General features: G+C 41.9%; 1 protein-coding gene across 2 annotated transcripts; it reads left to right on the forward strand.

Moving 5' to 3' along the window:
- The first annotated feature begins 3335 nt into the window (after nucleotides 1–3335).
- Nucleotides 3336–24436, forward strand: LOC112222092 (acetyl-coenzyme A synthetase, cytoplasmic). Of its 2 annotated transcripts, XM_024384693.2 has the most exons (18): nucleotides 3336–4309; nucleotides 5076–5271; nucleotides 9497–9692; nucleotides 10241–10313; nucleotides 10973–11048; nucleotides 11263–11374; nucleotides 12277–12324; nucleotides 15187–15324; nucleotides 15459–15629; nucleotides 17546–17679; nucleotides 19299–19431; nucleotides 20041–20097; nucleotides 20219–20299; nucleotides 20489–20597; nucleotides 20786–20854; nucleotides 21161–21337; nucleotides 21481–21555; nucleotides 21716–24436. In XM_024384693.2, exons 1-18 carry the CDS (start codon nucleotides 4183–4185, stop codon nucleotides 21841–21843), a joined length of 2100 nt encoding a protein of 699 aa, XP_024240461.1. In that variant the 5' UTR covers nucleotides 3336–4182; the 3' UTR covers nucleotides 21844–24436. The 2 variants fall into 2 exon arrangements, with proteins under 2 accessions (XP_024240461.1, XP_024240462.1); XM_024384694.2 differs by lacking the exon at nucleotides 12277–12324.
- The last annotated feature ends 630 nt before the right edge of the window (nucleotides 24437–25066 follow it).

Below are 25066 nucleotides of genomic sequence, written 5' to 3' on the forward strand. Positions count from 1 at the left end.
ATCACATTGAATTGTTAGTTCCACAATCTTACTTTCAAATCTTTGTGGTTATATTGTCAAATTAATCCATTTTAATTTGAATGTTATATAGCACTGTAAAGTGTGGTTGGGTTTAGGTGTGAGAGAGCATTACTTACTAATCTATATGTCGTATTTCTCCTGCAGACGAGTGCCATCCTGGGGCTTGCCTACAAGCAGAAAGTGAGGCACCACCTGCCCTCCTGTCCCCCGGACCTCCAGGTGTCCTTTAGCAGCCGAGAGCAGGTGGGTGCTTCCCATTTTTACCATGACCATCTCCTTGTTCCTCCGCATGAGACTATTAAGGGTTGGGGTAAATTCCACAAATTCAATTACCTCCCAGCTGTCACTTAACGTTCTGAGAACCGTATGTTTCTTAGAGGTTGGTGAGCGTGTGGTTGTCCTATGGTTATTTTGCATACAACCTTCCCATAGCATTCTGGGAATAGAGCAGGATACCCAGCTAGCACATTCTGAGAACCATATGTTTCTTAGGTGGGAATTTTGGTACTTCAAATACAATTTTATTTGTTACGTCGAATGCAACAGGTGTAGACTTTACTGTGAAATGCTTACTTACGTGCCCTTTCCCAACAATTCAGAGTTAAAAAATAGTAACACAATAAAATAACAACGAGACTATATTCAAGGAGTACCGCTACAGAGTCAATATGCAAGGGGTAAGAGGTAGAGGTAATACAGTAAATGCAATGTTATCAACACATGGAAACCATGTATTTGATACCATTCCGCTCCAGCCATTACCACGAGCCTGTCCTCCCCAATTAAGATACCACCAACCTCTTGTGACATGTAGGTAGGGGTAGGCAATCAGGTTTGATAATAAACAGAGTAACAGCAGCATATGTGAAAGAGTGTGTGCGTGCATGTGGCGTCAATATGTGTGCGTGGGTGGGTGTGTGTTGGAGTGTCAGTTTAGTATGTGGGTAGAGACCAGTGAGTCTGCATAGAGCCGGTGCAAGAGATTCAGTGCAAATAAAAAGGGGGTCAATGCAAATATTCCGGGAAGCATTTGATTAACTGTTGAGCAGCCTTATGGCTTGGGGGTAGAAGCTATTCAGGAGCCTTTTGGTCGCAGACTTGGTGGTCCAGTACCGCTTGCTTCAGCATAACGTTTCCTTGTGGTTCTATTTTAAAGTAATGTTCTCATTGTTCTGAGAACATTTAAGAAACAACATTTTTCTGTGGGAATTTCAGTACTTCAGCATTTTTTCTGCAGGTTTCCTCGTGGTTCTATTTAGAGTCATGTTGTCAAAACATTAAGAACTTTCCAAAAAAATAACATTCTAAGAATGCGATTTAAAAACATGCATTCCATTCTCAGCATCAACAAAACACTCTATCCTCTATCTTAAGTGTGTTCAAGTGTGTTTCCTGCGCCCACTAATTTGCCACGCCTCATCTGAAAGAGTGCTTATTTCCTTTGAAATGTGGTCTGTTTTGAGTAGATTAAAATGAACAGCTTTGTATGAATTTTAAAAACACCATCCTGGTGGCACAGTGGACTAATTCCAGGTATATAGAAAAGATCATAGGTTTGAATCTCACTGACACGTGCCACAATAAATAAATAAATGTGTTTGTATGATTAATGCATAAGCAAATTCATTTCTGTGTCCTATCTGTGCTTGAAGTTCAAAACAGTTAAACCAAACAAAGTTAGCAGTGTTAAGTCTTACTGAAACATTCAGCGAAAGTTAAGTTGTTAAAAAATCTTCAAATAACTTAATGTTCTGAGAACAGAAATTATAAAACTTCTCAGGAAAACATTCTGGGAACCATAGTAAAATGTTCTGACTTCCCTGCAAACTACAAATTAATGTTCCCAGAACAGGCAAAACATCCATTCTCAGAACGTTTAAAAAAACGTTCAGTTTCACCGGTTAGGAAACGTATGGCTTTGCTCCCTGAAACAATGGTAATCAAAAAACGTTCGTTCCCACAACTTTCAAGGAACCAAATGTGCTAGCTGGGCTCTCCATGTAAATTCCATTTAATTAACTTAAAATTCCAGGTCAGTCTTTGAATTCAGAGGGAATTGAGAGGAAATTAATTCTAATGTTGGTTCAATTCAAATAATTAAATTCCCAATTCAATATCCCTGACAATTCCACAAATCCCAATATGAATTCAATTCCCTCAGGCTCTCAGGCTTATCATGTCACTGTTCAGACTGCCTAGCTGGAAATATATAAAAACATGTTGAAATGATTTAACACCTGCAGTGATTTTTAAAAATACTAAGGTCATTAATTAAAATTACTGGGAAATGTACAAATATTAAATTCCAAAGATGAAATGTTTTCCCCAATTCAAGCAGTCTAATTTAATTTCCAGAACTTGAAGATTGTTCATTTGAATTGAATTCAATGTTAATTCTCCACTTCATTAGTAAATTCAACTATTTAATTTCTAATTAAACTGGAATTGACCCCAAACCTGGAGGATTTAATCTCATAATGTCACATTATATACAGCAAGACTCAATGCTTGTCATAGATGTAAAGCCTCACAGGAGACAGAAATACCAATTCTGTGTGTATTCAGCTCCTACTCTAACATTCTTCATTGTCCATTGCAGCTACGGGTGTACAAGTCAATGCCCTGCACAACCCTGCTGCCCATCATCCAGCCTCCGGTACCTGAGCTACTGAAGGAGCAGCAGCAGAAGACCCAGGACGGGGCTGACATGCTGGGCAAGCAGAAGAGGAACAACAAGCGTGGTGCTCATGTACGCTTCAGCTCGAACAAAGGGGCGCGCAGGAAGTCTATTGCTCCCAAACAGCAGACCAGGGGAGGCAGCAGCATCGCCTAGGGAACTGAGTAGCTGTGATTGTGGCAGTGTCCATTGGCAGTGTCCTGTTATTTCTCCCTGTTTCTGAATTAACTGTTTCAATACACAATTTGTGTAATTACTGTCATGTTATTAAATTGTTTTAATTGGCACCAGTTTCACTGTCTACTACACAGTGGTGACAACCTTCGAGTGGACTTAGGGCTATCAGTTATCTCCAGTGGCATCCTCTTTATGACCCCATCAACACAAAACACTGACCCCTGGAGACACATTGTTGGGGCCAATAAGTAAGCATTTCACTTTAACTCCACCTGTTGTTTACAAAGCATGTGACAAATCAAATGTGATATGCACACATACCCACACCTGATGAGATGCAAGTTTATCAATAAAAATACCCTTTGGCTTTGGAGGAAGTGGAAGTATCTTTCAAACATCTTTAACGGCATCGTCATCGTTCTCCTCAAATATGATAGGCTGCCGCTCCGCCCAGTTTAGGGCCAACCGGAGTTCAGTTTACAGTCATTCCTCATGCGCTCTTCCTTTGCGTTGTGTCTGCCTTCAAAAGACATTTGGACGAAGGGCAGACCACTTCCACTTCAGGGAAAACGGATATTTTTCCAGATAAATATTTCATGTTGCTTAATTTGAATGGAAGAAGGCGCTATCAAGTCAAGTGGTGTCCAACCTACCACTTCAAACAGAACGGCCTCGTCTCGCTCTCAAGTCAATCGTTTACTACTTCCTTATAGTTATAGCAGCTAGATATTTTTTTTACAAGGATTTGAACTCCAGCTAGCGGTGGGTCTAAGTTAGCTAGCTAACTGGAAACGCAGTTATTAACCTTCTTGAATAGCAGGAAGTGGTTTTATATTTTAAGCTATTTTCTAACGCTTTGAATAGCTGATGTCCCTAAAGTTAGCTAGCTGCTATCTCGTTTCTTTTGGGTTCCACTGCCTGGAAATATTGCTTGGATTTGCAACCAGCTAAGTTAACGTTGGCTAGTTTGACAGTTAGCCTCATTATCTTAGTTAATGTATAGTTTTCCTATGCATTAATCGAGATAGTCGACTTCTAAAGTAGCTAGGAGGCTAAAGAAGCATCCTTATTAAACAAGGAAGTCAGAATTAACTATGCCAGTTGTACCATTGTTTTTGTTCAATACCATGCAGTGAGAGGGTGACTCACTGGAGGCTTTTTTTAAATTGCACGTAGTAGTTTGAGCTGCAGTGGGCACGAGCAAATAGCGCAATTTATCGTCAATACCATTCTTCGAAGTTTTGCCATCTTTTGTCTCGTATTTCGATAGTTAGGATAGATCGCAAGCCAGCTGACTGAAGGGCAAAATGATTCCAGACAAAGCACCAAAGGAGGACGTATTTCATGCAGGAGGAGACTTAAAGAAGGATGCTCATGTACCCAACTTTGAGAAGTACAAAGAACTCTACCTGCAATCTATTGAACATCCAGATGGTAGGTTTATTTACAAACACATTTAAATCAAATTGAATTAGTCACATGCGCCGAATACAAGCGGTGTAGACCTTACAATGAAATACTTGCAAGCCCCAAACCAAAAATGCAGTTTAAAAAAAAACACAAATACGAAATAAAGGTAACAAGTAGTTAAAGAGCAGCAGTAAAATAAATCAATAGCGAGATTATATACAGGGGGTACCGGTTAGTCGAGGTAATATGTATGTACAGTTATTAAAGTGACTATGCACATATAATGACGTAAAGGGGGGCGGCAATGTAAATACTCTGGGTAGCCATTTTATTAGATGTTCAGGAGTCTTATGGCTTGGAAGTAGAAGCCTCTTGGACGTAGATTTGGAACTCCGGTACCACAGAGCGAGCAGCCTATGGCTGGGGTGGTGTATCAAAGCCTTGTGGAAATAAAAGTATTTCATGAACAAAACCTTTGATTTATACCAGCAGTAGGTCTTGTTTTACTTCAGTCCCAAGTGTATAGATTTTTTTTGCCAGCATATCTATGCTAGTGTGCATGTAACTCTACTTGTCTTGCTTCATGTTTGCTTTTTTTCTGTAACATGGTTTAGACATTTGGGAAAATCTTACTCCGAAGCTTTCCAACAACTGTGAGCATGTCGAGGAAATGTGACACAGGAAATGAATCTGACATTTGTGTGTTTTCTGGTGGTGGAGGATGATTGTCCCTATCAGCCACTTGTCATGTGTCATCATAATGGCCCTTCATTATGTTTCCTTATTCCAGAGTTCTGGGGTGACATTGCAAAAGACTTCTACTGGAAGTCGAAGCACACGGGCCAGTTCATGGACTACAACTTTGACGTGACGAAGGGGGAGATCTACATCAAGTGCATGGAGGGGGCCACCACCAACATCTGCTACAACGTCCTGGACTGTAACGTTCATGAGAGGGGGCTAGGGGACAAAGTGGCATTCTACTGGTGTGTGTCAAATCAAATCTTATGAGTCACATACACATGGTTAGCAGATGTTGTTGCGAAATGTTTGTGACACTAGTTCCGACAGTGCAGCAATATCTAACAAGTAATCTTAACAATTCCACAACTTTCTAATACACACAAATCTAAGTAATGGAATAAGAATATATAAATATATGGATGAGCAATGACTCAGTGGCTTAGGCAAGATGCAATAGATGGTATAAAATACAGTTTATACATATGAGATGAGTAATGCAAGATATGTAAAACATTATTAAAGTGACTAGTAGTCCATTTAATGAAGTGGCCAATGACTTCAAGTCTGTATGTAGGCAGCATCCTCATTGTGTTAGTGATGGCTGTTTAACAGTCTGATGGCCTGTGTATGTGTTAAAAGGGGTTATGGAGGCTGTCAAAGCACGCTCTCCTTGGACATTGTCTGGTTCACTGCTTGAGGAGATTGCCCCTCTGGAACAATTTGATGGAATGCTAGGACAGGAGGCTGAATGCTTCTACAATGATCCTTGGTCCTTTGTCTCTGGTCTTGTCTGAAATGACTAGTGCTCAAGCCCCCCTCTTTTGTAAAGCCAGCCCCAGGTCGGCGATGTCCTCATAAATGAATAGTGAATCTATGAGGACGGATGGGCTTCTAGTGCTGGGTGGGTTATTTAGGGATGTGGTAGCTATTTGTGTTTTGTTGGTATGAGTGAATAGGAGAGCTTTGAAGTTGAGACACAATACACACATGCTCTTTGCTCTCCCCATTAACCACACTAGACTAGGTAATTTAGACCACAGGGAACTGACATGCTGCAGCTTTGATATGCTCTAGTCTCAAGTGTATTTGTCTTGTCTTGCAAATTGTTGTGCAGTTACCAGTTGATGTCTAATGATGAACAGCATTGGGCCTACACTTGACTTTGACTGCGTAGGGTTACTCTGAGGTCTCAACTTAACTGATTTTAGAAAACTGACTTCTCACTACAGGAGATGTTTTTCTCACTAGTAGCATTTTGAAGTGTATTCCTTGCCGACAGGCTAGTCATTACAGTTCTTAAAGTTGGGAGAGATTTTGTATAGCTTAGACATTTCTTTGTCCCACGTTGCTGTAGCGTAAAAGGCAATGTGCTCTGCAGTCCAGTGCTCATGACTCAAGTGTGAAGGTCTGTCCTATCAGTTCCAATGTACTGTCAGCCATACCATTAGATTTGCCCTGCTACTTCTCAGCTTATTCAATCCATTGGATATGTCCTTTTCTTTATGAAGTTACTTTTTAGTCTCGCAATGTTGTAATAGGCAAGCTTTTTGTCTGGGGAGAGCCTACTTCAGCTGTTTTGTCCCTAAATTATCTAATTTGTATTATAAACTGGGTAGTTTGAGCCCTGAATGCTGATTTTGCTGAAAGCTGTGGTATATCAGACCGTATACCATGGGTATGACGAAACATTTATTTTTACTGCTCTAATTACATTGGTAACCAGTTTATAATAGAAATAAGGCACCTCGGCGGGGTTGAGATATATGGCCAATATACCACGGCTAAGGGCTGTGTCTTAGCACTCCGTGTTGTCGTGCATGTCGGGCCTTATTGCTTAACTATAGTTTGATTATTTAGTGCATGTGTAGGTAATAGGCAGGCCTATGTTTTTGTCTGTCCTCTGCCAACCTCCACAACAGAGTTGGTGTCTTTGTCATCTGTACTTTGACATCTTGAACGTGAGTGGAAAGATTTTTTTTTCCTGCTGACTATTTATAGGAGTGTGTGTGTGTTTCGCCACACTCTTGTCACCACCGAAGAGAGGGGATCTGTTTGGATGACCTTGGCCTACCAGCAATGGTGTAGTTTTCTGCCAATGAGCAGAATGCAGCTCACAAACATAAATCTAAAAGGGAGCAGTGGGCAGTCTCTAGTGAGAGATCCATGTTGTGTGAAAGCAGAGCTTTGCATGGGTATTTTCCTCCTCGCGCTCTTGCACATAAACCGTTGTGCGATAACCGTGGCCCTCTACAGTATCTGGGAGGCCTATTGTGTTGCACAATAGGAAAGACCAAACTCTGCCTTTCCTTTAGATATCCTATTAGACACGGCTGCGTTGTTTATATTAAGCAATGTGTGTCCTGGACTGGAGAGGAGAACTTGTGTTAATCTAAATGCTATTAAGTTTATCATAAGGCTATGTGCTGTTTGCTCAAATGCATTTGCTACCTCAAATGAGAAATCCATTATCTTCTGTCTGGCAGAGTTACCTTGTTAATGTGAGTGTGAAAGTATGGCAGAGCAACAACACAATTAGTGATTGTTGTCCTTGGGTGGACTGTGGGCTGATTGGGTGAACTTGGTTAGTGAGTTTTGCTCTAATTTCTAAGCAGGCTCTATGGGCTCTTGTTATGGGCCAGTGGGATAAGAGGGCCAACTGTGTAAGAAGGGACACAGTGCTTTAACCTCAGTCTAAGCCGTTGGGTGGGAGCGGGGGACTAAGCTAACATGGACTTGTTTCAAGATGGTCATACCATGGATGATTTAGGACCCCTTTATATATGATTTGATCAAATTGAATTGGACCTTTTACTACTATAGCCCATAGAAACACATTGCATAACACATTCATAAATGGCAAGAGACAGCCAAAAAATAAATGAGGAATTAGGTCTCTGTTCTATACCTAGGCGATGTATAAGAAAGCTCAGAAAATAGTTTTTTTTCATACACATTTAACCCCTTACTTTTGTTGGTACAAATCTACCTTCATTCTTCCATTCGTTTGTATGGGTTCCCTTCAGACGGGTCCTGTGACACTTGTGGGGGTGTAGAGCAAAACGGAGAACAACATGTTCGTGAGTCTCCCCTTTCCATAGAGTGGCCATAATAGTACTGTAGGCCAAACCGCTTGGATGTTAGACTTTTTCGTGAGAAGATTTTCGGGATGTCTTATGGTCTAACGAACACCGCTGTAGCGCGGCCATAGGTGGATGCGTTGGACTGAGACGTAGGCCATGCAATATCTCTCAAGCTGACATCTCTAGCTTAAACTGACGGTTTCTGAAGCAGATTTTTGTATTTTGATACTTAGATTGAAGCACGGTAGTCAATAGACTCTTAAGGATTAACAGAGGTACAATCATGCTCAGTAACCACACCATCCCAAATTCTACCGTAAGTGTGCACACTGCCATTTTAAGAGCTTGTCCTTAGTTTGCCAGTCATGCATTTCTCGTTTTTAAAGGCGATTCCAGAGACGAACGATTCCACAGCTCAGGCACATTGCTGAGTAAAGCAGAGAGCCACAATGTCACAGTTTATTACTTTATCTGTAGGCACATGAGATACTTAGCTAGAATTTATCCACCTTGAATATTAGCTTTGTGAGCATGTTTGTGTGCTTGAATGTTTTGAGTTTGAGTAGAAAGCAGAGGTTTAGTATTACTCATCATCCCAAAAAATTGGGGGGGATAACATCTACAGTGCCTTCAGAAAATATTCATACACCTTGACTTCTACATTTTTGTTGTTACACCCTGAATTCAAAATTGATTAAATAGTTGTTTTTTTCACACATCTACATAATAAACCATAATGACAGTGAAAACTTGTTTTTAGAAATGTTTGCAAATGTATTTCAAATTTAAACATCTTATTACGTAAGTATTCACACCCCAAAGTGAATACTTTGGTAGAAGCACCTTTTTGTCAGTGATTACAACTGTGAATCTTAAGAGCTTTCCAACCCTGGATTATACAACATTTGTCCATTTTATTCTTATTTAAAATTATTCCAGCGCTGTCAAGTTGATCATTGTTAGATGGCCATTGTCAAGTCTTGCCATAGATTTTCAAAACAGTAACTAGGCTACTCAGGAACATTCAATGTCGTCTTGGTTAGCAACTCCAGTGTATATTTGGCTTTGTGTTTTAGGTTATTGTCCTGCTGAAAGGTCTCCAAGTTGTAGAAATATCTCAAGGATGATCAATGGAAACAGGATGCACCTGAGCTCAATTTTGAATCTCATAGCAAAGGGTCTGAATACTTATGTAAATAAGGTATTTCTATTTTAAAGTTCTAAAAACCTGTTTTTGCTTTGTCATTATGGGGCATTGTGTGTAGATTGGGGATTTTATGTAGTTAATCCATTTTAGAATGCGGCTGTAACTGGAATAAGAGAAGGCGTCTAATGCTTTCAGAATGCACTGTATCTCTGTATGATATCTATGTTGGTCCCATTACAGGGAAGGGAACGAGCCTGGCGACGAGATGACGGTGACATACAGAGAGCTGCTCCAGCAGGTTTGCCAGTTTGCCAATGTGCTCAAATCCCAGGGGTTGAAGAAGGGCGACCGCGTGTCCATCTACATGCCAATGGTGGTGGAGCTGGTGGTGGCCATGCTGGCTTGTGTGCGCATCGGGGCTGTGCACTCAATCGTGGTGAGTAACTAACAACCTACACCTAAACTGTCTGGATTAGGCCTGTTTAGTTTTGTCAAGATACTAGTATCTTGATACGATAGCAGATTTTCCGTGGCAAAAAAACAAAACACGAAGCAGACTTCATGATCCATTAAAATCCTACTTTATGTAAAATATTGTGTGCTATAGCTTGTGAAATAACAAGTGACTCTGGGGGACCACATGAGGCTGTTTTCCAACATTAGGACTGTTTTGCTCAAAATAAGTCTGCTTCATGTTTTAATTTCCTTTTCTTCCTGACGTCATACTGGTATCATTGACAACCCTAAAACCTATAGACACATCATACCAGCCGGATTTATACCGTCATTAAAGTGCACTTCAGCGACCTTGAAGTAGTAGGTGAAGTGGCTGTACTACCCATTTTGCCAGCTTTTTCCTCAGACTTAGAAGGAACATATCTACCAACACCCTACAAGGCAAACAGAATAGGCAAACACTTTAGAGTGCATTTGCACACAGTGCACAGTGTATTTGATGTGTGTATTTCTGTGTACACTATCCAGTTTGCAGGCTTTTCGGCAGAGTCGCTGTGCGAGAGGATCCTGGACTCCCAGTGCTCGTTGCTGATCACGGCCGGTGAGACTGCAAACTAAACTGCAGTAATAAAGAGACACTTATTAGATTGGATTACAGTGCCACAGATTATCCCCTGACCCCCTAATCCACAGTGTTAATTAGTGTGGCTTTGTACTCATCATAGTGAGCCCAGCCCACTGTACAGGCCTACTGCATCACTGTACAGCTTTGGATTTGGAGTGACGCTAATCGGATAACCACCCTAACCTCTTTAGATGGTGACCCATTGTGAGTGACTGTGTGTGGTCCTGGGCAATTTTGGTCTATGGCTGAAGACTGTTACCATGGGAATTAAGTGAATTAAAAACGTTGCACGTTAGCGACACCTGTTGGCTGCTGTTCAATTACACTAGAACCCAGACATGCATTCGTTTGACATCCTAAAACATTTTGGAGCTGAGCATGCAATGCTAAAATGTTTTGCCACATATGAATATAATCTAAGAATCATTCATTTTTGTTGTCAGCGGATTTAAAAATATCAATATGAAGATTGTTCCCAGGTTGTGACAGGTTTACGCCAATGCAGTCAGACCGACAGTACCAGTGAAGTCCTGTTGATAGCAATCACTGCCATGCCTTTCTCTCATTGATTGGTGTGCACCCTTTGACCTCATCCGTTCTGAACTCCCCCATCCCATCATACCCCCCCCTCTCAGATGGCTTCTACAGAGGAGATAAGCTAATCAACCTGAAGGTGATCGCTGACGACGCACTACAGAAATGCAGGGACAAGTAAGGACACACTTTCTATCTGACTAGCTAGTCGCGTATACAGACTTGTACTCTGTTTGCTAGATATTTACAACACATCCTTGCCGATAGATACCTGTATGTTTACTTGGAGAGGGTCATGCAGACTTTGTTCATGTGAATCACGACTCTGTCCTTTTACTTTGTCTCTTCCTCTACTCTTTCACACTGCCCCACTCTCTTCTCCATCTGTCAGGAGTTTCCCAGTACAGAGGTGTATCATGCTTAAACACCTGTCCAAGGAGGTGGAGGCCATTCCCCTCAGCTCTCAGTCTCCCCCAGCCAAGCGGCCCTGTCCTGACCTGCAGGTGAGACCACCAGAAAAAGCTCTCTCACGCCCCACAGTCTCTCTACAGGGTTCTATTCATTAGGGCACACCATAGCAAAAAAAATTGCAACGGAAATTAAAAATGGGTGTTTGTTATTGGACAATTTTTGTATTTTATTTTTTGACCCCTTCTCCCTGATTTTCGTGGTATCCAATTGGTAGTTAGTCTTGTCCCATCGCAACAACTCCCCTACGGACTCGGGAGAGGCGAAGGTAGAGAGCCATGCGTCCTCCGAAACACGACCCTGCCAAGCCACACTGCTTCTTGACATCCTGCTCTCTTAACCCGGAAGCCAGCCTCACCAATGCGTCGGCGGAAACACCGTACAACTGGCGACCGAAGTCGGCATGCATGCGCCTGGCCTGCGCAATAGGACAAGGAAATCCCAGCAGGCCAAACTGTTCCCTAACCTGGACGATGCTGGGCCAATAGTGCGCCGCCTCATGGGTCTCCCGGTCGCGTCCGGCTGCGAGACAGCCTGGGATCGAAACCGGGTCTGTAGTGACGCCTCTAGCACTGCAATGCAGTGCCTTAGACCGCTGTCCCTCCCTGTTAGTTTTTTTTCCGGTTGGTGCCTAATGAATACGACCCCTGTGTTCATAGGGCAGGTTTAGGGCACCTTTAACATTTGCTACTGTTTAATTAATAAATACCTTGTCACTTTAATGTTAACTCCCTACTATGTTTGTATTTCACGTATCTCCAGAAACAGCCAACACGTTTGGCTTTTTCCCTTTGGTTTTGTGTACAATAAAACGTGTAGATAGTCCATCGGTGAAGTCGGTACGGCTTTGTCTCGATGTCATGGTTCAAATGACATGAAGCCACCCCTTTTTATGTTTGTTCAAATAGGCCTAACCGTCTCCATTAACCCCTTCTAGCAGGAGAAACAGAAAGACAGAGTAAAGAAAATCCGTCCCGTCCCTCAGGTATTTCAGATTTCCCTGAGCTTGAATTTTCTCCATTTCTTGTCCTTTTCTTCTTAACACCTGTCTGATCTACTTGTCAGCGGTAGGCTAACCCTGGGGGTGGATCCTGTTACACACCTCTCTGTCTGTCTGTCTGTGGTCTGTCAGCTCACACCGGTCAGGGGTCCCTTACCTGATCTCTGTCTAGCTTTAGGCTTTACTTTCGCTGTACTTAAAGCTGCAATATGTAACTTTTTTGGCTACCTGACCAAATCCACATAGAAATGTGTGTTATAGATTTGTCACTAATTGAGAGCAAGTCTAAGAAGCGGTAGATGTGAGCTTTTTTGTGGCGGCAGGTAGCCTAATGGTTAGAGCGTTGGGCCAGTAACCAAAAGGTTGAATCCCTGAGCTGACGAGGTAAAAATCTGTCGGTCTACCCCTGAACAGGCAGTTAACCCACCGTTCCCCGGTAGGCCGTCATTGTAAATAAGAATTTGTTCTTAACTGACTTGCCTGGTTAAATAAAAAAATATTTCTATCCTTCCCGTTCTTATGTGTCGCTTTTGAGTCTTACATTCAAACAGCTGAAAATACAATATTTTTGGTTATGGAAATTATATTTCACTGCTTGTATTGTCACAAACTGAAATTAGGCAAACTATTAGAATTTTACTAACCAGGAAATGTCTGACCAATTTCTGTGAAGTGCATCTTTAAGATGGTGATAAAGGTTTGACCTGAAAGAAACACTGCTTACGTTTACATGCACACTAATAATTCGACCTTAAACTGATTATGGCAGTTGGCAAGTTATGCAATAGTCATGTAAACGCCATACTCTGCTATCTTAATTGGCGTAAGGTCAAAATCGAAGTAAACATACGCCGATTTAAAACGACTGGTTTTCTGAGCAATCTTCTGAATTATTAAGCCCTGTAAACACCGTAATCGGCGTTCCAGCGGTGTAGTTGATCGTTGCATGTGGTAGCACCAGCCGAGCGAGCCAACCGCTTTAGTGTGAGTGAAGTGAGTTCGGAACAACTGAATGTATGGGTCTTAGAAGTAGTTTTCACATGTCCGAACTGTGAATCAAATATGCTTCCCAAAAATAACATGTTTGCTGTGGTAGAATGTTTATTTTGATTGAGTTTTTTCTGCATTTACCAGAGTGCCATCAAGTAGCCTGATTTCAGATGTGTCCATATAAACAGGATTGTTAAATAAATCATTCTTCTTGCAAAGCATGTCAACTTTTATTCAAACTATTGTATTAATCTGACTATCCACAATAATCGCATTATTGTGTGCATGTAACCACACTCACTGAAGGATAAACAATGACTAAGGTTTCAGATAAGAGGTAATTGACCCCTGACTCCATGTAGATGTAATTGATCTCTCATACTGTAAGTGTGGTCTTTCATTTCATGTTTCAGATAATGTTTTTTTTAAGTCTTATTGAGATTGTGCACCACTGTCAATATACACTCAGTTTATTAGGTACACCCATCTTGTACTGGGTCGGACCCTTGTTTTCCTCCAGAATAACCCGAATTCTTTGGGGTGTGGAAATGTTGTTCAGTTGGTATCAAGGGACCTAACGTGTACCAGGAAACCATTTCCCACACCATTACACCGCCAGCCTGTACTGGTGACAGCAGGCAGGATGGGGCTGTGGACTCGGGCTGCATACGCCAAATCCTGATTCTGCCATCAGCATGACGCAACAGGAACCAGGATTTGTCGGACTAGGCAATATTTTTCCACTCCTCAATTGTCCACTGTTGGTGCTGGAGCCGCTGCTTGTTTTTAGCTGATGGGGGTAGAGCCCGGTGTGGTCGTCTGTTTCCATAGCCCATGAGTGACAAGGACCGACTAATTGCTCGTTCCGAGATGCAGTTCTGCACACCACTGTTGTACTACGCAGTTGCCTTTTTATGGCCTGCCTGTTGGCTTGCGCAATTCTTGCCATTCTCCTTCGACCTCTCTCATCAACGAGCTGTTTTCGCCCACAGGACTGCTGCTGACTGGATGTTTTTTGTTTGTTGCGCCATTCTCTGTAAACCCTAGACACTGTCGTGCGTGAAAAGCCCAGGAGACTCGTCATTTCTGGTACTGGAACGGGTGCACCTGCCACCGACAATCAGTTACTTTGGTCACTTGTTTGACCCATTCTATAACGTTCAATCAAATAGTAAGTAAATGCTCCGATGCCTGTCTGCCTGCTTTATATAGCAAGCCACGACCACTTGACTCATTGTATGTAGGAGTCAACCATTTTTGTGAACAGGTTGTTGTACCTAATAAACTGGCCACTGAGTGTATATCAATACATGTGCAACACTATCAATGTTATGCACATTTGGCATATTTCAGAAAAAAAAATCAAGAAATGCAGGGCCCTACCCATATTTCTAGAACATCTGTTCTGTGTATTTCATTAGCCCCACCCATATGGTGACCTTTAACCCCTGAGAGCAGCATTTTAGGAGAGTAATTTTATTGTGAACTCTAGGAGTTAAAACATTTAACTTCTCTCACCATTGTTTCACAGACTGTTCAAGTGTAAACAACGCTGATTCACATAGACTTCCCATAACCTTTTTATAGCTCTCGTATTTTGTCTTATTTGAGCATGTTTGATTTGAGCTAACCTTCTCACTCCTGATTTAGGGATTAGAAACATTTACACGTTTCTTCCTACTGCTATCAATTAGGCTTGGTTGTTGCTCTTGACTGAATAGAATCAAAGTAAGATTAGACTTTTTGTTTTTCCCTATGATCGTTATCAGGATGTCTTGATGTGGTCTCTCTCGAGCTGTAAAAATGCAGGGTTCCATGTCATTGTGTGGTTTTTACCAGTGTGTGTGGTTCCGCCAGGTGCCGTGGAACCCTGAGGTGGATCAGTGCTGGCTCAGCCTGCTGAGTGGTATGTCTGAGGAATGTGAACCAGAGTGGTGTGACTCTGAAGATCCCCTCTTCATCCTCTATACCAGCGGCTCCACCGGGAAACCCAAGGTACACATGTTATGCAGCAGTGGCACTCTGTTTCTAACTCCCTTTCTCTCTTCTCTCGGTTTGATATAGATTTTTGCACTCTGTCTTCACATATGTGTAAATGCTGCTGTGGTGATCATGTGTCTTGTAATCAGGGTGTGCTGCACACGATCGGTGGCTATATGCTCTACGTGGCCACCACCTTCAAACTGGTGTTTGACTACCATCCTGAGGATGTATACTGGTGCACGGCCGACATCGGCTGGATCACGGGCCACTCCTTCATCACCTACGGGCCCCTGGCTAACGGGGCCACCAGTGTCCTGGTGAGTGGATGGCCACAGGCTTAATACTGTTATTTAGAGGAGGAAGAGGGCTGTCTGAAATAGAACCTTGTTCTGTTTGGAATCTGGTCTAAAGTAGTGCACTATATATAGGGAATAGGGCCCTGGTCTAAAGTAGTGCACTATATAGTTGAAGTCGGAACTCCATAAATTTCGTTTTAAGAAACTATAGTTTTGTGAAGTCGGTTAGGACATCTACATTGTGCATGACAAGTAATTTTTCCAATTGTTTAGAGATTATTTCACTTAAAATTCACTATCACAATTCTAGTGGATCTGAAGTTTACATACTAAGTTGACTGTGCCTTTTAAACAGCTTGGGAAATTCCAGAAAATGTCATGGCTTTAGAAGTTTCTGATAGGCTAATTGACATCATTTGAGTCAATTGCAGGTGTACCTGTGGATGTATTTCAAGGCCTACCTTCAAACTCAGTGCCTCTTTGCTTGACATCATGGGAAAAATTGTAGACCTCCACAAGTCTGGTTCATCCTTGGAAGCAATTTCCAAACCCCTGAAGGTACCACGTTCATCTGTACAAACAATAGTACGCAAGTATAAACACCATGGGACCACGCAGCCGTCATTCCGCTCAGGAAGGAGACTCGTTCTGTCTCCTAGAGATGAACGTTCTTTGGTGCGAAAAGTTCAAATCAATCCCAGAACAACAGCAAAGGACCTTGTGAAGATGATGAAGGAAACGGGTACAAAAGTATCTATATTCACAGTAAAACGAGTCCTATATTAACATAACCTGAAAGGCTGCTCAGAAAGGAAGAAGCTGCTGCTCCAAAATCGTCATAAAAAAGCCAGACTATGGTTTGCAACTGCACATGGGGACAAAGATCGTACTTTTTGGAGAAATGTCCTCTGGTCTGATAAAACAAAAATAGAACTGTTTGGCCATAATGACCATCGTTATGTTTGGAGGAAAAAGGGGGAGGCTTGCAAGCCGAAGAACACTATCCCAACCGTGAAGCACGGGGGTGGCAGCATCATGTTGTGGGGGTGCTTTGCTACAGGAGGGACTGGTGCACTTCACAAAATAGATGGCATCACGAGGTAGGAAAATTGTGGATATATTGAAGCAACAAGACATCAGTCAGGAAGTTGAAGCTTGGCTGCAAATGGGTCTTCCAAATGGACAATGACCCCAAGCATACTTCCAAAGTTGTGGCAAAATGGCTTAAGGAGAGCAAAGTCATAAAAGCTGAAATCATTCTCTCTACTATTATTCTGACATTTCACATTCTTAAAATAAAGTGGTGGTCCTAAGTGACCTAAGACTTTTTACTAGAATTAAATGTCAGGAATTGTGAAACCGAGTTTAAATGTATTTGGCTAAGGTGTATGTAAACTTCCCACTTCAACTGTATATAGGGAATATAGGGCCCTGGTCTAAAGTTGTGCACTATATATATATATAGTTTATATAATTTATTTATTTAAATAAATTAATTAATTTTATTTATTTATTTATTTATTTATTTATTTATTTATTTATTTATTTATTTATTTTAGGGTGCTCTTTAAGACACACCCAGAGTATTTTTACAATTACATGTGATAAACTTGTCATTGTTATATTGAAAGAAGGCTTTACAATGTTGTGCAACAGGACTTCATAATGTCGTATGACCTTCAATCTGTCTAAAACGTCCATAGTCCATTTGGACAAATGTTAGATTTGTTTTATAACCAAGGCATGGTTTTATTGACTAATATCATAAAGCGACTCAAAGTGTGTGTGTAAACAGGAGGGGAAGATGGAAGGGGATGTTATTTTCTACCTCTACTTCCTCCTGTAGTTCAGACAGCTAATGATGACTTTGGTTATGATCATGAGGTTGTGTTTACACCATCTGGCTCGGTTTTGATGTGAATTTGATACATGTTCAGTTCGAGGGTCTGCCCACCTATCCGGACGTCAGCCGCATGTGGGAGATAGTGGACAAGTACCAAGTCACCAAGTTCTACACGGCGCCCACAGCCATCCGCCTCCTCATGAAGTATGGGAGCGAGCCCGTCCAGAAGTGAGTCTCCACACTCTTGGCTCATTCAGCATGTTCCTCACCAGGATTGTGTTCATTAGGGCACACTGTAACAAAACTGTTCAAATTGGACAGTACCTCCTTGTTTGACCCTGTTTTTTAAAGTAATTTCTATCCTGTTGAACATGACCTAGGCCTGAGTATGATGGGGCTTCATAGTACAGAAGAAGCATTCCTGTATCTACAGATTGAGTTCTCCATCTATATTATAATTTAATCCACTAGAGTCTAAACTGGGGGGGTTCTACTAAACTATATGGAATTGGTTTAAGATGGTCATACCAATAATCATTTAGCTATTTGAGTTTATGGACCCCTTAAGGCTGTGGTCACCAACAGCCTGTTGACTGGTCAATCTCCAAGGCATTCCTAGTCGATCGCCAAACATTTCTATTAAAAAACAACGATACGCCTTGCGTTTCTTTTTTTATTTGTCCCGGGCTGTTGGCAGTAGGTGCACCCGTTTCAGCTGCTCTGCGTGCCGGGTAGGCAACTTTTTGAACCATTTCATGTCTGAAGTTACGAACTCTGCCTTTCCTGGGGGGAGCCAATCAAGTGCACTATAGGCCTTCCACTGGCCAATCGGATGGCTCAGACTACCGTGTCTGGAGTAACGTAGCAGGTGTAAAAGAAAGCTACAGCAAAGTTGATACTGTGAGATTTCTAATCTCTTTAAACCATTACTAGAGCGAGGCTGGCAACAAATACAGCAAAGAGTTGCTGGTTTTGAGTTTAAGGTTTTACTCTGCACTGTCAGCTTCATACATGGATAAACGGACATTCCCAAACAAAATCTAAAGGAAGTTTGTTCTGAAGTGTCTGTCCTATATCTGAGAGATATAAGAAAGTTTGTTAAATATTTCTGATCTCCATGTTTACTCAACTGGTAGAGGCACCTTCAGACGAGGCTTGTGGGTGTCCTAGAGCAAAAACCAACGACGTACGTGTTCATGAGAGATTCACCTTTCCACAAAGGTCATATTAGTGTGTAGCCCAAACTGTTCAGATGCTACAGACAGAAGTTGGCAGATTGGATATACCAACTTCAGACAAGTCCTATGACTCTTGTGCGGGTTGTAGAGCAAAACCGAGAACACCATCTTTCCATAGCCTGAAAATCGGGATGTCTCGGTCTCTTTGCCTGACAAACACATCTCTAGCTTTGCCACCTTTCACAGCAGATGTGTAAGGCTGACATCGGCGGATGCAGTGGATTGAGATGCAGACCATGTTAAAACACATCTTTAGCTTAAACTGACAGATTCTGATGGATTTTTGTATTATGCTCATTAGATTTCCAAGGAGCCATGTTACCATGACCTGGATACAGCCCTTAGCCGTGGTATTTTGGCAATAAAACCTCCGAGGTGCCTTATTGCTATTATAAACTGGTTACCAGTGTAATTAGAGCGGTAAAAATACATGTTTTCAGGGCTCAAACCACCCTGTTTATAAACTTACTATGTGTGTTGGCAAATATCTGCATGTTTTGGTTTCGTCCTTTTGTCTGAGGCTTTGGGGGTGTCTGTTAACCCTTTCCCTCTGTGTGTGTGTGTGTGTGTGTGTGTGTGTGTGTGTGTGTGTGTGTGTGTGTGTGTCAGGTACAAGCGGGATTCTCTGAAGGTGCTGGGGACGGTGGGGGAGCCCATCAACCCGGAGGCGTGGCAGTGGTACTACAGCGTGGTGGGGGAGAAGAGGTGCCCCGTGGTCGACACCTTCTGGCAGACTGAGACCGTCAGCAGTTTATTATTCTTTTTAATGAATTTTAGATTAACACGCATCAACACGTAATGTTACTGAATAGATTTTATTGAATAGAGTGGCTGCAATGCCGAATTCTCTTGACTCTCTACTTCACGCACATTTTTTTTGTCCCCTGTGGCGATGATCGGTCTTTGACTGGCAACGTGTACCGAAGACATGATCGTTTTGTACAACAAACATCATTGTCTGTTGTAACAGTAGGCTATTACAAACATAAGCAGGACACCGACAGGCAGTCTGTGTGCTACTGCAATGTTCTTAGTTACAACAGACAGAAATAGCCTACATCCTAATATATTTTTGTAGTGTTGGTTCAAATCACTGTGGGCTTTTATTTCAGCTGTTCATAAATAAGGCGTAGGTTACATTTATCATGTTGATCAACAAATGTCAATGATTTGGTTCTTTAGCTCTGGGTAAGATGCTTCCTGTGGGGGCGGAATGGGGCGTTTACCTTCGGTCACGCAGTCTGTCTTGATTCAATACGTTAAAGACATGGATGAGTTTATTGAATGGACATCTTTCTGTAACTGTAATCTCTGTTCTGACTGAATCTCTTCCCATTGGCTTCTGTCTCAGGGTGGCCACGTGTTGACTCCTCTACCTGCTGCCACGCCCATGAAGCCTGGCTCTGCTGTAAGTGTTGTTATATTGACAGTATCAACTTCCCCATTCCTGCTCACTGAGATGCTCCCTCCCTGTCATCATGTGGGATACGTTGGTCTAAATTGCCGGTCTTTTCCCATTTCTCCACCAGACGTTTCCTTTCTTTGGAGTTGTCCCTGCCATTTTGAATGAGTCTGGGGAGGAGCTTGAGGGACCAAGCGAGGGTTACCTGGTAAGACACCGGGAGCAATTGGTTATCCAGAAGTTTATGCAGAGATCTACCCAGTACTAAACATTAGAATAATTCTCACTCCAATACGCAATATTCTCACTGCAGTATGCTGTCGGCTGTCTATATTTGATGAAGTGGATCTTCACTACTTGTTTGACTTTGGACATCCTTGCTTCTTATCCCCCTCAGGTGTTCAAACAGCCCTGGCCAGGAGTCATGAGGACTGTGTTTGGGAACCACCAGAGGTTTGAGACCACCTACTTCGAGCAATTCCCAGGATACTACGTCACTGGTGACGGTAAGATGAGTCTAACATGGCTAACATCCTGAGCACCATTAATGACTGATGTTTTGTAGAATAACTCACATTTACCATATGTATTCTTTGAGTCTCATTGTGTCATGGACAGTGTGTTTTTGTATACTAAATCAAGACCCTCTGTTGTTGACATGGAAACCACAATGTATTGCTGTTTTCCCCCCCAGGTTGCCGTAGAGATAAGGATGGGTATTACTGGATCACAGGGAGGATAGATGACATGTTGAATGTCTCGGGTGAGCACTTCCATCAGCTGGAGCTCTGTGAAATGTGATGTACAGTGTGTTGGAGCTGTCTATACTGTAAGATCTCTTGTCCTGTCATCTGCACTACTGCTAGTATCGTGCTCTAACAGGTTAATTTATCTTGAGCTGGGGAAGGTATAGGACTACCACTACTAGGGCGCTGTCTGCTGTTGTGAAATATTAAAGGTTGTCTTCTAGTCATGGTGCATGTAAGAACCTTCTCTAACTTGTGATTTACAGTAGAGATCAGTGGACTGTTGTACTATATGATAATCCTGTGGGTTGTGTGTACATCAGGTCACCTGCTGAGCACGGCAGAGGTGGAGTCAGCCCTGGTGGAGCACGAGGCGGTGGTCGAGGCAGCGGTAGTTAGCAGGCCGCACCCTGTCAAAGGGGAGAGTCTCTACTGCTTCGTCACGCTTACCGACGGAGTCAGCTTCAGCCGCACCCTGGAGGCCCAGTTAAAGAAACAAGGTACGTTTTGGTTTTATCTGTGTAAAGCCAACTACAGTACTGTCACTGAACATGATTGTCCTACACTGTCTGCATGCATCCCACACCGACAATATGTTTCTGTGTTGGAGCTGATGACTAATGTGGTTTATCTGCTTTGACAGTGAGAGAGAAGATTGGTGCCATTGCCACTCCAGACTTTATACAGAATGCCCCAGGCCTTCCCAAGACCAGATCAGGTGAGAGTGTACCTTGGTTATGATTTTATTCTGTACGAACATGGTTTTGAATGTGAACATGTAACATTTTCCACTGGCTTGATTTGAAAGGTGTTTTGAATGAGAGCTGGTAACTTCATTAGTGACTGACTTGCCTTTACTTCCCCCTCTGTGTACACAGGTAAGATCATGCGGCGTGTGCTACGTAAGATTGCCCGTAACGAGCGAGACCTGGGCGACGTGTCCACGCTAGCCGACTCCTCGGTCATCGAACTGCTCTTCCAGAATCACTGCTGTGGCGCAATGTGAGCTCACAACTACAGAGGAGGCCACAGTACCCTGACACTCTTACCGAGGCTGAACAGGGAGGACGAGGAACAGGGAGGACGAGGAGCAGAAGAAGATGTATAAATGTAACTGTAGAGCCTTCACTGTGGGACTTGAGCCAACACTTGGGTTAAACAAACACAACAAAATCCCTCTAGTTTGTCAGCAGTTCAGTTCTCCCCTCTTGAGTACACTTAATGTACTAATAGATTCAAAAGTTTTTTTTTAAATTCTCTCCATTTGAACTATGTACACTTGTTATTTTGTCCTTTTTATTTCATTGCCGTTTGACAAAGGATTGCTATGCATGTTTGTCTGCACGCTTGAAATGTTTTAAGTTTTTGAGATGCATTTTCCACTCCAGCTTTGTCTTCTAGAGGCAGAGGGGGCTTGTGTACTAGCATAACTGTGCTGAACACTCCTCTTTCCTCTGGTTAGACTGGGTTGATTGTATTAGAAATAAATCCAAGGTCCCCCTTTGAAGAAATAGATGAAGGATAACTGAAGCCTTCATAAACCCTTTTATATGGCCGATGTCATTCACCAGCAACTGTCATGCTATTTCAGAAGGTCTGACGGGTAATGCCACACTAGATTCAAGGACCTGTTCTATTACCCTTTATATGGTATGGCTTTGCTTCTACACAGAGTGTACTAAACGTTAAGAACACCACCTTAATATTGAGTTGCACCCCCCCTTTGCCCTCAGAACAGCCTCAATTCGTCGGGGAATAAACTCTACAAGGTGTCGCAAGCGTTCCACAGCTTTCACCTGGTCAGTCTGTCATGGAAAGAGCAGATGTTTCTAATGTTTTGTAACTCCGTGTATATGATTTGTGAATAACTGATTTAGTCCTTGTAAAGGATTTCAAGACTTCATAAGTTGTTTAAAGTGGGACCAAACATAACATGTCAGACCTGTTTAAATGTATTTTAAATAGTTTATGAAATTTCATTGTGTCCGTGCCAACACTTAAAAAAAGAAACATTTTTAACAGTAAGCTATTTGTTTTGAAAGCATTTGTCTGTATTATGTCACATGTTTTTCAGTTTTCTTTTTGTTGCCCCTTTGTATCAAAGTGACATGCAATAACAGTAAATGGACTGACTGATCTGATCTATTTTTTATTTTGGGATATAAACCTGGATTCTAGGCACCAAATGGTAGAAAACAAACTAACAGGGAGAGACTACTTGGACTTTTTAATTTTCTGTTAAACTTTTCAAAATGTTTTCCATTGCATGTCCTAATGAGTACAACTCTGTGCTGGGCGTGTTGGAGCGCTGTGATCGTTCTATTCATTCAGTTGCTTCTCATCTCACACCTTTGCAGTTCTTCTTGACCTTTCCTACATTTCCAGTAGATGGTGCTATTATTATACAAGACCTACAGTATACTGTGTTCAGTTATTAGCTAGAATCCTTATTTTCTACATCTGTTTTTCATCATAAATTAATGATGTGTATATATCCATTGTTTCTTGAAAAAAATATCTAAATGCTTCATGGGCTTAGTTTTGCTGGCATACACCATCAGAACCTTATAAGCTTGTTTTACTCCAATGTTTGTAAACAAACAATATATGGGCTCAACATGGTTAAATTGTAATATCAAGGATGGTCAGACATTGCAGCCATAGTGCTATCTATGAATTTGAGTGGTTCCATTTCTCCAGGCCCATCCCTCAACTTTTACAGAAACAAAGGCTATTGACTGCGTTATTGTTTCAATTAAGAACTCTAGTTTTAAAGAACAGGATCTTTGGGTATATGACATAAAGAAGGATAGAGTCCTGTAGTGGCCAAAAGGCCATGTTAGCATTGGCAGCGCCGTTGAATACTTCCACCATTTTAGTCTAGTCATTGGGTGGGACTTCCAATTTCATTGGCTGGTGACCCTGTTGGGGCGTGTCCAAACGTGTCATCAGGAGGGATCAGCCAAACGTGAAGAAGAAAATTGACTACTTTGAAATGGAAATAGCCTCTATGGCACTGCCCGTGCTGTCACAAACGCTATAATGGCACAGATACAAAGACGAGTCTGCTATATAGTATCTGACTGAACATGACATGAGTTGATGTAATAATGGTATATTTAGTTCCTGAATCAGAATACTCTAGGTAGGAGACAGGAATAATACTGACACCATACTGCCCTAATCAGCCTTACTGCTTTATGCTACGCTGACTGGGGGCTTCTTCATCTTGTCGATAATTGACATTTGTCTGCAATAATTGCCATTATTTTTTCAAGATCACTTGGATACATAAGATGAGTAAACCAGTCCTTAATCTTTCCCTGTTTTTTTGTGTCGCATCCATTTTTCTGGTCATTTGACTAAATCATAAAATAGTCTAATATTGGAAAGTGTGAATGTATTGAAGGATATGCTACTGCTGTAAATTAAGTAATTCTGTGTGTGCTGTCTGGCTTGCTTATATAATTGAGATGTAGCTGAATCGTTATTGTTTTGTATTGTTTGTTCATGCTCTGTTTCATCCACTGCCTATTTAACTGGAAGCCACCAGCCAGTATCCTGTAGAGTTGAAGATTAATAAATATATGAATGATCCACTCCCTCTTCATTGTGTTCTACTCACTGATTGATTTCTCCTAGAATGGAACCTGCCTTCTGTTTAAGTGGAACCAGCACCACCCTCAAGATGGCAGTGATCGAGCATAGATAAGATTTAGTAACTAGAGTAGTATCCTTTGTCATGGTGTGTAGACTGGAGAGAGGGTATACTCCACAGGAGGTTGGCTTGGAGGACAGGCTTGTATTGTCTGGAGTGCAATAAGTGGAATGCTATCAAATACATGTGGTTTCCATGTGTTTGATACCATTCCATTTGCTCCATCCCAGCCTTTATTGTGAGCCGTTCTCTAAGTAGCCTCCACTGAACTCTAGCTATGACTATATAGATTTTTCAAATTCTATTGAGTCTATATAATGAAATACATGCTTATCTAGTATAGGAAATTGATACGCACTTGTATGATGTTGATCAGTAACATGAACCATTTGCTGGCCATGGGGATGTCTGGGACTGAATAATTGATGAAGTTGTTATTGGTTTTGGGGTAGAGGCTGGTGACGCTGGACTGTATGTATTCATTGTATTCATGTCCAGCAGCATGTGTTCATTATATATATCCGGCTCCCTTCTTCCAGCTCAGTTTTGCTCAGGGACATGAACAGCCCTA

The sequence above is a fragment of the Oncorhynchus tshawytscha genome, linkage group LG22, assembly GCF_018296145.1.
Source record: "Oncorhynchus tshawytscha isolate Ot180627B linkage group LG22, Otsh_v2.0, whole genome shotgun sequence".
NCBI lineage: Eukaryota > Metazoa > Chordata > Actinopteri > Salmoniformes > Salmonidae > Oncorhynchus > Oncorhynchus tshawytscha.

Excerpts from the sequence above, each read along its gene's own strand:
- LOC112222092 (XM_024384693.2), top strand. The coding sequence starts at position 4,183 with ATGATTCCAGACAAAGCACCAAAGGAGGACGTATTTCATGCAGGAGGA. Across the intron at positions 10,314-10,972 it reads CTCGTTGCTGATCACGGCCG|ATGGCTTCTACAGAGGAGAT; the intron begins GTGAGACTGCAA and ends CCCCCCTCTCAG. Across the intron at positions 15,325-15,458 it reads GCTCCACCGGGAAACCCAAG|GGTGTGCTGCACACGATCGG; the intron begins GTACACATGTTA and ends TCTTGTAATCAG.